The 14,367-nt window shown below is 46.0% G+C and overlaps 1 protein-coding gene across 2 annotated transcripts in view; it reads left to right on the top strand.

The window, feature by feature from the left end:
* Nucleotides 1-14,367, top strand: part of glu (structural maintenance of chromosomes 4-like protein gluon) — a 58,982-nt gene extending 44,615 nt beyond the window's left edge. For both annotated transcript variants that reach the window (XM_089571463.1, XM_089571462.1), the window contains exons 21-26: nt 2,680-2,824; nt 4,291-4,464; nt 6,603-6,785; nt 7,986-8,218; nt 9,914-10,097; nt 13,984-14,367. In XM_089571463.1, the coding sequence (XP_089427589.1) occupies nt 2,680-2,824; nt 4,291-4,464; nt 6,603-6,785; nt 7,986-8,218; nt 9,914-10,097; nt 13,984-14,154 (1,090 nt within the window). In that variant the 3' untranslated portion in view covers nt 14,155-14,367. The remainder of the gene's footprint in view (nt 1-2,679; nt 2,825-4,290; nt 4,465-6,602; nt 6,786-7,985; nt 8,219-9,913; nt 10,098-13,983) is intronic.

Here is a 14,367-nt window from a genome sequence, read left to right as displayed (position 1 = left end):
TTTCGCGCAAATAACAAAAATATATTGACGAAATTTAACTAAACGTTGAAATACACTTTTTTGCAGTCATAAGGCGCGTTCCCACTTGTTAAACAATCCGGCAAGCGAAGCGGATTCGCTCGCCGCAAAAACTAGGACCTGTTTTAGGGGTGTGCGAATATTCGATAATTTCGAATATTCGATCGAATAGCACGGTATTCGATATTCGCTTCGAACCGAATTCTCGGTATTCGAAATTTCGAAGTATTCGCCTCGCGCGAATAGTGTTTCTGGGGCGCTTGCCTGCTTGCTTTATGTGGTTTCAGTTCCGAGTATTGCCGCATAGATGGCTTTTTTTTATCGCGCTTTCAACGCTCGGGGGTCAGTCAATACACGAATCACAACCAGGTCGGGTTGCGAACCCAGCTACAAACGAAATAAAGGTGAGGGCGAAGCGCTCTTGCTGAAGATCCTGCGTTCTGGCCGTCTCCGAGCCTCCGCACTTAAGCCGCGTCGCTGCCATGGTATCGAGGCAGACGCAAAGACGGAAGAGCACAGCCATCAGTCGTCTAAGCTTCAAAACAAGAAACCTCAGTTTACTGTTGTTGTTGTTGTTGCGACTGAGCGAAGGATGAAAAGGAAAGTGTACGGGCCTGCCGACTGGCTCTTGCCGAGCCACCACCGCTGCCACGTGCAGATAAAGGAGAGTTCAAAGATAAGAGGAAAGAAAGAAAAACGAAAAAAGACGCGCGTCACACAACGCAACAACCGCGTCCGCCGCGCGGACGCTGGCTGGAAGATCAGATAAGCACCTAAGCCGCGCCCGGTCCACCGCCTCTCGATTTTTTTTCCCGTTAGAGTTGCGGAAAAGATTACCAGATAGGACAGATGCAAAGATAAACACGCAGCCCTACCGCGCTATCGCTTCACCCAATCAGGTGACGAATCATGCGTACGGAACATGAGCGACCGTTCTCGGCAGCTTTCAAGCAAGCCATCATATTACCGGCGGAGGCGCGAAAAATTCAGCGGCAGCGCGGGGACTCGATGTCGCCGAAGTGTATACTTACGTCAATGGGAAGGGCGCGTTTAGCGTGTGATAACGCTAAGCTTATTGTGCACCCGTGGAGGATTACTGCCGTTAACGCTCGGCATCTACGACTGGCGTATTTTCTTACTATTCTGACTGCTTGCGCGTTGATGGGAACGGAACGCCGCCGTAATCAGGGCATTGAGCCATCTTCGGTGGTGTGCCGAACTCCGTCGCCGCAACTCGGGCACTCCCATACGTTGGAGGCTGAGAGCATTCTTGATGGAAGCGCGATGCTGAGTGCTGCTCGGAAGTACTACCGGGGACAATTTTGCCAGGGCGAATGACGTTTCGCTTGCGGCGCGAGTTTTGTACAGCCGTTTCCATTCTTGCTCGAGGGAATGCAAGCCTTGGAATGTAAAAGTTGTTCTTCCAGTATAAATTGCCAGTAAAAATTGTTCTTCACTCTAGGTGTTAAAATTTTGAAGTGTGGTTTTAAATAAAGCCTCAGTGCAGTGTGTAATGGCATCGTGTGTTAGGAAAATAAATGGTTTTGGAAATGCCTACTGACACTCAGCCTCTTTTTAGTGCCAGAAGTACTATTCGAACTATTCGCTTCGAAATTATTCGAAGAAAATTGCTATTCGCTTCGAATTCGCTTCGAATCAAAAAACCACTATTCGCACACCCCTAACCTGTTTTCATCTGTTGACGCCCGGGCGAGATGGAACGGTCGCGCCGCTGCTGCTTCTCGCTGTGCGCACCACGTCGCCGCTCGCGGCGTACACAAATACAGTGAGAAAAGAGCATAAATTTATGCTGTCTACGTACCACGAGCATATGCACGCTTACGTACGCTAAACGAAGGAGCATTCCCACTCTTAGTTCAGCGTATGATAGCAGAGACGCAAAAATAAACTCAGCCTCTAGTGGCGCCATCTGGTTGTCAAAACGGGAACCATCACTGTCAACAAACCGACTCTCCTCTTAGGCCTAGCAGCGGCAGAATTGTCACTCTAAATAAAAAATAAAGCAAATTTATCACTTATACATTTTCTTATAGGCAAGATGAGACAAAGCGAAAGACCGGTGCCCCATTTATGACCAGTGAACGGACAGAAAAAGGCAGCAACAACGAGAATTCAGTCCGAAGCGAGGGGTCTGGCTTTGAAGGGCGCCGCCATGTTTGTTGTCGTTCGAAGCAATGCCAGCAACCTTGGGCAACGCTCGAAGGCCCTCGAAATCTCGATAGAGTTCCGGGCTGCTCCGTCGACTCGATAGACTATTGACTCGATGGCCATTCAAACTGGCCGTGTAGCAGCGCTCGATCGCCTTCGAGTCGATAGACTATCGGTTCGAGGGCCTTCGAAATGCCCGTGTGACAGGTGTATAAGTTGAGGGGGCTAGAAATGAGTGCCAAAATAGAAGGATGAGAGCTCAGGAGGTCGCCTCCATCGCCTTGTCTTTTAACAATACACCTAAACCGCGGTTTAATGAACTTCAGTGTGGCGAGATCCTTTATGTAACAAAGCATTTCAGTTTTTGTAAGTTGATGTCCACAGAACACTTCATTTTTAGTTTCTTTATAGTGAAGTAAATTTGGCCCGCACTTTCAACGGGGGTTGCTGCAGGGGTTTCTGTTGACTGTGTGTTCTTGTGCTCTCTCTCAGGAATCTGTGCAAAGCTGAGAGTAAACTGACTTCTGTGGAGGCTGAAGTGGAGGAGGCCAAGAAGGCCCTTGAGACTGCAAGGACTGAGTATGCCGAGCTAGAACGTGTTGCAAGGGAGCTTTATGATCTTCGTTATCAAAATGCGGTAAGCATGCTGTTCCCCGTGCATTATGTTTGACATTATTCAGTAGAATGTGGTTGTCAAGGGAGCAACATCATTCATGGAATAATGTATATGTAGTGCGCTTTCGTTGTGCTAAAGGCTTCTCATTTTCAGCAGAGGTATTCGCAGTGCAGAATCGGTAGACTGCCTGCACCTTCCTGCTTTTGTGGGAAAGTCCCCATCATCGTAGAGCAGTGCAGCCTGGTCGGCACTCTATTATCTTAGCTACTGCTGCGGGTGCTACTATGAGGAGTTTCTTTTTTTCAGTGTAAGAAGAGATGTGGGTGAGTCCACCATGTTTCACATTGGTCAACAGCGCTTAGACACATGGACTGAACACAAAACACAACATAGGCGCTATGTCATCGCTATGTCGTCCATGTGTCTAAGTGCTGTTGACCAATGTGATGCAGGACCGACTAGCCCGATAGCTTGTCTTATCCACCGTGTCGTTCTCAAAAGTTTCAAAGTTATGAGGGAGAGATGCCACTCTTATTTGCTGGAGCAATGCTGGGCACAGCAGTTGCATTGGGTGCCTTTTCAGTCTGCTTATCTGTGGCTGTAGACTTCATCGCAAACGACCGACTACTGCTATTGCAGTGAGTGGGTTTGCACCAACGCCTGTCTCAGTGGCATACTCGCCGTGTCGTCGTGGTGGTGCCGCCAGCTCAGAGTGCCGTTGATTTTCAGCACTGCTTTAAGCATCAAATGCTTTTAGTTCCCATTCTTTTCAGCAAATTCAGAATAGCATTGTTGCTAATCACCAAGCTTACCGTCCGAGTGTAAAAAACAAGAAATAAAATTTTCAGTCTGAGCTGGATTTGAACTGACACAGCAGCATCGGTGACTGACGCCTTGGATTGCTCAGCCATTGTCAAAATGATATCTAGGCATGGTCTGATTACTACTTCTATGACATTAGTGACTAAACTAGGCCACAAGTAAGCACATTGTATGACATGCTTGGAAGAGATGAGGTAGGTTATTGAGGGTGGTAGTTTAGGTTTAGTTGCCATCGACAAGTGCAGAGATAAATAAATTGTGCCTATTGCACAGAGATCAGTAGAGTTGAAGGAAGTAAAAAGATGATAGCTGAGAATTTCAAAAAAAAAATGGTGTACCTACTCTCCTATCCCAGTGTGCGGCTGCTTCCTTCTATCTACCATCCTAGATATGTGACACGTTTCATGACGTGTTATTTGGTGTGACACGTTAACTACTCTCGATGACAATATAGACTAGAAATTATTCTGAGCAGTAAAAGTTTTGTTAAAATTGCATGTTCTAGATAGGAAAATCACTTCCTTAGGGAATCGCTTCCCTAGATAACATTGGTTTCTGTTTCATCTCTGTAATTGAACTGTCTTTTTTTGGAATTTCCTGTCATAGCAAGACATGTTTTTCACAAGTGCAGCTCAATCACTCCCTGTGTCTTTCCTCTTCTGCAGGATGAGCTGAAAACTATGAAACAAAAGCTGGCCGAGATGCAGGCGGAAATTGACAGTAAAAAGTCTGCCGAGAAATCGCTCAATTCGAAGCAGATTGAAGTCAAGAACCAGCTGGAACAAAGCGAGGCTGCTCTTCAGGAGCGGCAGGCCAAAGTGGCACGCTGGACCAAAGAGGTGGGCCACCGTTTGCGCATACAGTGAGCCCCACTTGTGAATTGCTGCAACTCCATGAGGAGGTGTAAAGGGCAACCCTAACGGAGCGATTTTCCTGCGAAGAGCAGCCAGCCGGTGGCTGTTCGTCGTCGATCAAGCCAGGCTAGATGAGTTCGGCAGGCGATCAGCCACCCACTGGAAACTGCCAATGTGGATTGTCAGCGCGGACCAGTTGAGGCGTGACCACGTCTGACTTCTGCCCGCTCCTGCAACACTGCGGTGCCCATCGATGCTCTCGCTTTACCACCAACTCGTCTTTGCTGCCACACTCTGTGTCACGCTCACGGCAAACGAAGGGCACACGAAGCTTTCGCTTTGTCTGAAGATGCGTGCTGAACAAAATTTTAGCAATGTAACGCACCGTATTTTTCATTGCTTCTGGATTTTCAAAACTGCTAGGCTAAGCCAGTACACGTCGTTTGATGTCAGAAAGCACAGGATTTTCAAACAGGTGTACGATTTGGTCCAGATAGGGGTGGCAAAGAATAATTCCTTTTTGTTGCCATTGAATAAACAATGGCTTAATTCTAAGTGCAGACCTGTTCTTTTCAGCATTTGACCGAGTATATAGAATTGCGCCATTTCTAGCAACACCGAAATCAAGGCGGCAGCGATCTGGCGGCAGCCGCCTGTTTTTCGCCGTATGTGGTCCATTACGGCAACGGTGTGTCAGTATCCTGCCGCACTGGTGCTTGGTGTGCGAAGTTCACCATAAAAGTTTGCGTCACGTGGGTCACCTTTAAGCACCTGCTGGCTAGCTAGAGAACATATTTCATTTCATTTTACTGCCTTAAAGGCCCCAATAAAGGCTGTTACATAAGGGGTGGCGAGATTAAAAAAACAGCAACAGGAATTTGTCACTTCAGAAATAGGAAGAAAAATTGAAATTAGCATTACACTCAAATTACACTCAAATTACACTCAAATTACACTCAAATTACACTCTTAACAATCTACTGAAATTGCTGGTCTAATCCTCGTTGAAATGAATTTTCACGAGGCTTGCAGTACGGTGAAACTGAGACACGAGGGTTAAAAGTGCTGCAGTGTTCCGAGAACACAGCGATATTCTGCAGCCCCTGTTTCGTATTCAGGCATGATCACGGTTTGAGAAAGGATATGAGCAATGTTGTGGCCCTTATCCACGTGAGCTGTGAGGTTGCATTCTGCCTGCAATTCACTGCACTGCATGCCTCTGGCAGCAGCCTGTCATGCTAGTGTGGCAGCCGATAACAACACATAAAGCTTCCCTGCAACATTTGCAGGAAGGCACATGTGCCTCAGGTGTCTTTGTAAGTGAGCAGAGGTCCACACTGGGCATTGCCGGGAGTGTTGCCTTGGGTAGCTGTGCTCGCCACTAGTCCCCTAGAAGCAGCCTCTGCGCAAGCATGTAGCTTCTGCAAAACTTCAGTCGCCATCGCTTGTGAAGAGGCAGAAGGAGAGGCAAGAATTTAGCACATATCTTCTTTAAGGTGCTGTCTGTTGTGTTTTTTCAGGATTTTCTGTTCAGCAACCCTTTCAGCTTCGTTCCATGCTTCACTCAGATTTACTACTAATCTCAGGGACAAGCTTTGAGTGACTGTGCAGTGGAATTCACCAGCTTACAGGCCTGTATACCTGGCTCATGAGCACGTGAGAAGAGTGCTTGTGGAAGCCAGCGCCTTGGTACTCATAGTTTCCACTGCATATGCATAGCCGCAGAAAGCTGTCCCCACTTTAGCTGGCATTGACTAGTGAAACTGTGGGCTGCCAAAAACATCTGGCTGTTGCCATTTTTCTTTTACCCGTTGCGGTGACTCAGTTGCTACGGCACTTGGCTACTTAACTGGAGGACCTGGATTCAGCCCCGACCGATTCAGCCCCTCGATGTTTCAATCGAGGCAATATGCGATGTCATTGCAGAACTCCAGGTGTGTGTAATAAATTAATCTGGACCCCGCCCTCCTCTAGGCGTCCCCATAGCCCGTTTATCTCCTCGGGACGTTAAACCCCACTTTTTTTTTTATTTATTTTGAAGCACTCGCTAGCTAGCAACGATCTCAGAGCGGGGCTCATTTCTCGTCATAATTGGGAAACGCCGTTTTCATCTTTGTTCTTAGCTGAAAAAACTGAAATGCCACAAAATTGATGGTGAGGCTGAAGTTACGCTGCTGCCTGAACTGGAAGACAAGGACCTGGATGAGCTGAACGAAGAAGCACAAGTGATGCAATCTACTATGCTGAAAGAGAACCTGTCCGCCATGAAGCCGAACATGGCTGCTATACAGGAGTACCATCGAAAAGTAAGCTTTCTAGTTCACCCCTCATAGAGATGAGAGATGAGTATGCAGCATTGCTGCTGTACCGATTTCCTTACAGTTGGGGAGAGAAACGCATACTGGGTGAAGGTGACCAGGTGGCTGTGGAAACCTTTTCTAGTCACTGTGAAATTGAGCATCCTTATCTGAAGGCATAAACTGGTTGTAATATTGCACAACTTCACTTAAATCTGGATTGTATAAAACCTACCGCTACCTGCTGCAGCATCTTAAGGGCAGTATACTATACACACCTATGAACTAAAGGGACACAGTGCCATCAGGTGCCCATTGGGCAAACAAAAATCCCATTAAATAACACCGGAATATTTTTCTATGGGTTTTGTGTGCTTAGAAAAGAGCAAGCAATGAATTAAAAGCCAAAAAAAAGCACATTACTGAAGATTTTAAAACCACTGCACTGGCAGCGTTGGTGTTTGCATTTATAAATCTCTGCAATTTCTGCAGGTCGCTCTGGAAGTGGTAGTAGTCTAATGCGCAAAAATTTCCAGTGTTTGCGAAGATGTTGAAGCATCTTCCTCTCCCTCCCGCCTGTTCGGCCCTAGGTGCCCTCTGCACTTGGTCAGGAGGCGCCTCCTCTGGGCAGTCAGAGACAACACAGCCATCAGAGTGCTTGTAGGATGCTTGGTGGGCTTACACACACCCGGGCATAGAGCCGATAATGAGAGAAACTCTCATATGCGCACCATAGTGTGCAAGAAAGCAGCAGGCATGTGCACACACTTTCATACCTCTCAAACAGAGTAGCGACAGCAGATAACACCCTGACTTTCCACCCTCTTTCAGCACAGAGGCAACAGCAAAATAGCTTCCATTGGTGAGTGATGGTGGGCGTAAACATAGGAGCAGTCATGGTTGTGCAGTTTGTCATTGCTCATCTAGAGGTGGCATCACAGGATGGCAGAGGGTTCTCTGAACAGGGCACTGCCATAGCCAGTGGAGGTAATTCTTATTTGCATATAGCTCCACAATTGAGCACAAACGGGTGAAATTCTTTAAGAAAATGTCTTTTGAGTATTGACCTCCATGCCTACTAAGTCAGTGAGCCCAGTCAGGAACCCGACTTCGGCATGGCTGTGTGGCAGAGGTATTACTCTGGCTAGATTAGCCTACTTGTCATAGTTATAGCTCTGAGCTGATTTGAATGTGACCTTGTTTTTATAGGAAGAAGCATACAAACAGCGTACTGCTGAGCTGGAAGCAGTGACGGAGAAGCGGGCTGAACAGCGACGTCACCATGACAGTTTGCGCAAGCAACGCCTCAATGAGTTCATGAAGGGTTTCGGCATCATCAGCAACAAACTGAAGGAGACATACCAGATGCTCACTTTGGGCGGTGATGCAGAGCTTGAGTTGGTAGACTCTCTGGACCCCTTTTCGGAAGGAATTATTTTCAGGTATGTGCATCTTTCTGGCTAACATACTTAATTTTGAAACCACAAGTAAAGACAAAGGACAAGAGAACAGGACGGGCGCTGTCCCATTCTGTTATACCAACTTGCCTGGCAGAAAACTTTTTTACGCCCTGTTTCCTGATTAACATTGACACTCTGAGCGATTTTCTAAAGGAACGTTTGTTTTGCTTGCTCTGCTATGCATCAAGTGCTCAGGGGTGGCATTCCAGAGCTTTGAAGTAGTGCATTTAGGCCAGCATGAAGTTTAATGAAAAGCTCGGATGCCTGTCTGCAAAGCTTTCAAAGTCATGATAAGGAAGGTTGGAACTGTGTATTGGACAGGGTGCTGCGAAGTACAAACTTACTGAGCAGTTGAGCCACGGCAAAGCAAACCCAGAGAGGCCTTAAAGGCACATACCATCATGGTGGTATGTACCCCTGTGAGCTAGCATTAAAAAAAAAAAACTGCTCCCATGTTGAACTGACTTAGTATGCTGTATGCCAACACCCACAAGTTGCTTTCCAGTGCAATGAAGGAACTGCTGTGAAAGCAGATTATACCTATGATTCACTGCTTGCTACGAGCCCATGACTATGCCAGGGATCCCGTGGGCACCACTTGAGGTGCTAGGGGTAGAAGTGTTCCCAATGGCAAAGGACAGGTTTTCTATAGTTTTGACTGTGAATGGGCTTGTTTTATGGATGTACTGGAATAGATGTGGACAAAAAAAAATAAATCTAGAATCACTGTGCCAGTTCTGCTATTATATTGCAGCTCTGGAGAGCAGTCATTTCTGATTAGTATTATACTCAAGCCATTTAGTAGGCTTGAGTGAACATTCTTGCAAAAGCACACGATTCTGTCAGGTTTCATCATTCAGCTAGGAATATTAGGGGACTTCATCAAAAAGTAAGAGCACCAAGGACTGTAGTGAAAGCCTTAAACGGCGACTGCGGATTCTTTTCAAACATTCTGAGTTGGTAGTTGCATCACGTTCCTTAGGGTCCATTACAACAAACAGTTTTTCAAAGTACTGAGTGGAGCCATTTTAAAACAGTGAAAACAGCAATCCAAAAGTGAAACGCAGTCCATGGCTTGGGATGATGCTTCATGTGGTGCAGCAATAACAGCAGAGAAAGCCACACAAGCTGCTTCTGCCTTTAATCCTGGCATTCCAGTTCATTCGCATGCCACTCTCCTCGCACAGTCTTCCATTCGTGTGCCAGGCACCAATCTTCAACAATGACATCAAAAACATTACTATAAAGACAGTCGTGCATGTGTTGCATGGAAGTACGTATTGATTGAAAACAATGGCTCCTTTGATAAAAATCCAGGCCTTAGAATTTTGTTACTGAAGAGGGGATTGGGTATGAACATGCAGGGAATGTCAAAAATGCAGTGTTGCTCATTGAAATCATCTGAACTGAGGCCATGAAAACGGAAGACTTTAAAATTGATTAGTGCTAAAATGAAATGTTGCATGGCAGCCATATGGGCTAAAGTAATCTGGAACTAGAGAAAAACATACAGTAAGAGGTTCTGGAAATCCCCGAAAACCTCTGGAGCTGCTCTTCTTCTAGAACCCTTTAGGATCTTTAGACTCTCATTTGAGAGCTATGCAGATGTAAAGTTCTCATGCCTCTGCCTCTACACCTGTGATGAATGAGGTGAAAACAGTATTTCTCTCCAAACAGCGTACGACCTCCAAAGAAATCTTGGAAGAATATCTCCAACTTGTCTGGAGGTGAAAAAACTCTGAGTTCCCTGGCACTTGTGTTTGCCTTGCACTACTACAAGCCAACACCTTTTTATGTGATGGACGAGATTGACGCTGCACTGGACATCAGGAATGTCTCGATTGTTGGGTACTACATTAAGGTATGGTCAACGTTGCCTTATTCAAAGGTTTCTCAAGGAATAAGCAAAACTGAGCCCTTTCCTTTGGACTGTAGTTGTCTGAGTCAATGCACAATATTTGCACAATTGTTAGTCGACTCGAATGCAAGTCAACCGCAGCGCTTGCCTAGTGGTCGAGCATCCACCTTGCATGCGGGAGGTGTGGGGTTCGATCCCCAGTGCCGCCGTGTACCCACCGGTGATACAGTGGGTACAGGCTTTCCGTGGCCTGATGCTCGACTTAATCAGGGTGAAATTCTTAGGAAATGGGTTTTTACCCCGCCTTGAGCGAACGAAAATACCTTGTGATGGCACGATTTTACCGCAGACGCCCTTGCGCTGTAAAAATTTGCTATCATCATCATCATCATCATAGATTGTAAGTCGACCACCCCAAATCACATGTCAGCCGCCACGGTGGCAGAGTGGTTACGATGCTCGGCTGCTGACTCGTGAAAACCGCGGCCCAGCATGCGGTTTGTTTTTTTCAGCGCAAATAATGACGGCCACGTTGAATGTAGCCATGAGCGAGCACTGAACGCTTACTGGACCCAGAGTACTAGCAACGATTGACGAACCATGACAGTAAAAACTGCTAAAAGTGGTTGGCAGTCAAGGCACATGTGTCAAGCAGAGGCAAAGAGAAACTATGCACGAGTGGCATTGGCTCTTCCATCAGCTACCAACACTCCCCGGAAGCGCTGCCTTTTCAAATTTGGTTTGGTTTATTAGGGTGTAACGCCCCAAAGCGACTCAGGCCATGAGGGACGCTGCAGTGAACGGCTCCGGAAATTTCGTACACCTGGGGTTCTTTAAAGGGACACTGAGGAGAAATTGAAGTTGGCTTGTATCGACAGAATACCAGCTCCTGATTACAAAAACGCCACTCATACCAACAACAAAGCTCTTGTAACGTAGAAAAGAGCAAGAACCAAAATACAGGTATCGCCGCCACAGGCCAAACTCGCAAGTACAAGCGTCATGACGTCATATAACAAAACAGTGTTGCTGGAACCAATGGTTCTAGCAACACGAGAAGCACAAATCACTGAGGCGCAGCCAATGCATGCGCAAATCTCCTTGACGTCGCCAGATGGCGCCACGTGCCGGGCAGCTACGCGCTCGCCTGAAGCATCGGGACCAATCAGCGCCTGCTCGCCGGCGTTAGGCGGGCTCCCGGTATTCCGCTAGCGGTATCAAGGTACACGGTATGCTAAAGGTGTCTATTTGCGAGAACTTCGTTGACGACTTCGAGAACGAGATCCATCGTAACGCTCGCAAAACGCCGGTGCAAACGTAAGCGAAGCGACTGTAGCGACGGCCGCAGTAGCCGATAGATGCCTTCAACGTGCGGCCGGCGGTAGCTCTCTTTTCGGCTGCTGCTAGGCCGCACTGCTGGCCGCCAGAAATCACGGAGTCTGCATCACGTCATGTCACGTCATGTTTCACGTCACTTAGTCCTCTGTCGTCATAGCCGAATCCCAAGTTTGAATCACAGAGGCGGGAAAAACCTTTTCAACTTCGAATCCAAATTTCTTAGAAATAAATGCATTTTTCGCTGCCGGCCAAGTGGCAACAAAGCCATGACATGCCGAACTATCGGATTTTGCTATAAAAAATATATTAATAGTGCTCTCCTCAGTGTCCCTTTAACATGCACTGACATCGCACCGTACACGGGCCTCTAGAATTTCGCCTCCATCGAAATTCAGCCGCCGCAGCCGGGATTGAACCCGCGTCTTTCAAATCAGCAGCCGAGCGCCATAACTGTGAGCCACCGCGGCAGGGGGTGGTGCCTCTAAATTTGGAACAGCGGCCCTTCCATCAACTATCGACACTCCCAGGAGCACCGAGTGTGCAGTTAAAAGCAATAAGAATAAAGAAAATTTTTCCAAACAATAGCCGAATGCTACTGGGTAGAGTCGCAGAGCAAACATAAATATGCAACCACGCTGTAATGACCCTGACATCTCTTTTGTCTTGCCTGTATTGGTGGTGTTATGCTTTGGCTTTGATTGAAACTCAACCCTCCAACTTGGGATTTTCAAATTTTAAAAGATAGGTAGACTTGCAATTGTGTAAATATGGTAGATAGACAACCTTGCTGGGTACTTCTAGTGTTGTATATTGGCCATTGCGTCATGTTCTGGAAGTTATAGTAACAAAGCGATTTTACCACAAAGCCATTTTTAGTTGAAGACCAATGTTTTTTTTCCTACTGAAATTCATTGGGACTATAGGAATCTGTTGCAAAGCAGTCATTGTTCATATTTGGATGAAATTTATTAAATTTCATTGTCTCTTTGTTATTACAGAAGATTGCCTACCAGAAATCTCATATGTTAAAATTTTGTACCTATACATATTCAAACTGTCTAACTGCTGAACAAAAGCACGTCAGAGTTGTATTAACTGAGCCTGCTACAACGTATAAAGGAGATGAAATTGACAGCTCAGATTTTGTAAGGTTTTTGCTAAGCGCATGTAATTCATGTTATAGTTTTGTGTAAGTGAAATTGAATGCTTGTCATATACCGTTAACACATTAGTGCAAAAGCATCATCTCGCCTAGCCCTTTACTTCAAGGAATGCTAATGTGCTTTAGCAGTCCTTGCATAGATAGCCCACTTCCTTGTGGCTTTTTTGTGCATTAGCAATTGTAGCGTATTAAAGGGACAGGCTACTGTCAGCGGAGAGTATGCAGTTAGTGGCATGTTCCAGTAGATCTCGCCCCATGGTGACAATACCAAAGGCAGAATTCACGATTTAGGCAGGAATTCATCTCTTAAATTGAAAAAGAAAGTAAAATCTGAGTGGATGGCAATGCCACGCTATCATCTTTCGTTGCAGCTAGCGTGGTAAATGCTGGAATCGATATACTGCTTTTCATGACTATAGCCCAGTGTCATACAGGCTGTTAATTTCTTTTATATAAACTGAAGGCGGGCTCTTCCGTTTTGTCAACAAAAAACAGCGCCTTGTATTGTTTAACCTTACCAGTTAATCTTTTGAAACGTTTTTGAAAAAGAAGCCGCACTACCGACATTGTCACTATGCTTGCAGCGACGCTGCCAGCAAAAGTTGTTGTTGGCATCAGCAATAGAAATCAGAATTGTTTGGTTGATAGTATTTGGTGAGCGGATGAGGGAACAAACACGCATTAATGACATCCTAGTCGAAGTCAAGAGGAAGAAATGGGCTTGGGCAGGGCATGTAATGCCAAGGCAAAGATAACGACCAGTCCTTAAGGGGAACAGACTGGATTCCAAGGGAATGCAAGCATAGCAGGGGGCGGCAGAAAGTTAGGTGGGCAGATGAGATTAAGAAGTTTGCGGGGATCGGATGGCCGCAGCTTTCACAATACAGGGTTTATCGGAGGGAGATGTGAGCGGCCTTTGCCCTGCAATAGGCATAGTCAGGCTGATGATGATGCTGATGAGTATTTTGAGAGCCACCTTGGGGCTCTCAGCTGTAATTTTAAAAAACCTGTGCATCTGAGTTAATGTCGCACTCATTTCTGCCATTGCGCACCGCATGCGGCAGCATGCATAGTGTCCATAGAGTTGCATAGAGTCACTGTACTCACTACATTTTGTGTCCCTGATTTCAGGGTTCGCATATGCCATCTACCATTGAGAAAATTAGGTTACCACACGGTAAAATTAGGTCTTGAACAGGTCTGCTGTGTGTCTCAGCGCCACAACCGGGTATTCATTTATCTTGACAAGTTTTTGATTACCGAAAAAATATTTAGTCGGTAAAAGTCAGTAGTCTGTTCCTTTAATCACTGTTATTGATGTTATTGTGATAACTTATGAAGAATTATCTTCTGAACCTTGATGCACTTTTCTTGGCTTATCTTTTTCAGGAGCGAACAAGAAATGCTCAATTCATCATCATCTCGCTCAGGAACAACATGTTTGAACTTGCTGACCGCTTGATCGGAATTTACAAGGTGCACAACTGCACAAACTCGTGTACAGTGAACCCACGAGTTCTTGCGGAAAGTGACGTGCCTGAGGAGGCAGTCCCAGCATGAGATATTCATCTCATCAATTTTTATCGATGGTGGAAATGTAGATTTATAACCATTTTATCAACTTTCATTGACAGTCAATACTAATGTTTCAATCGAAGCTTTTAAAACTCATTTAGGTCCAGACAAATCGTAACTCATCCATGACGCTTCATTCTAGAAGCATTTTTCATTCTCTGATTTGTCCGAGTCAATAAAATAGTGCCTGAAGCTATA

This window comes from Amblyomma mixtum, chromosome 2 (genome assembly GCF_055824585.1).
Source record: "Amblyomma mixtum isolate Tamu chromosome 2, ASM5582458v1, whole genome shotgun sequence".
Lineage (NCBI taxonomy): Eukaryota > Metazoa > Arthropoda > Arachnida > Ixodida > Ixodidae > Amblyomma > Amblyomma mixtum.
Note: the sequence above shows the minus strand (reverse complement) of the source record. Positions and strands in the feature narration are given on the sequence as shown.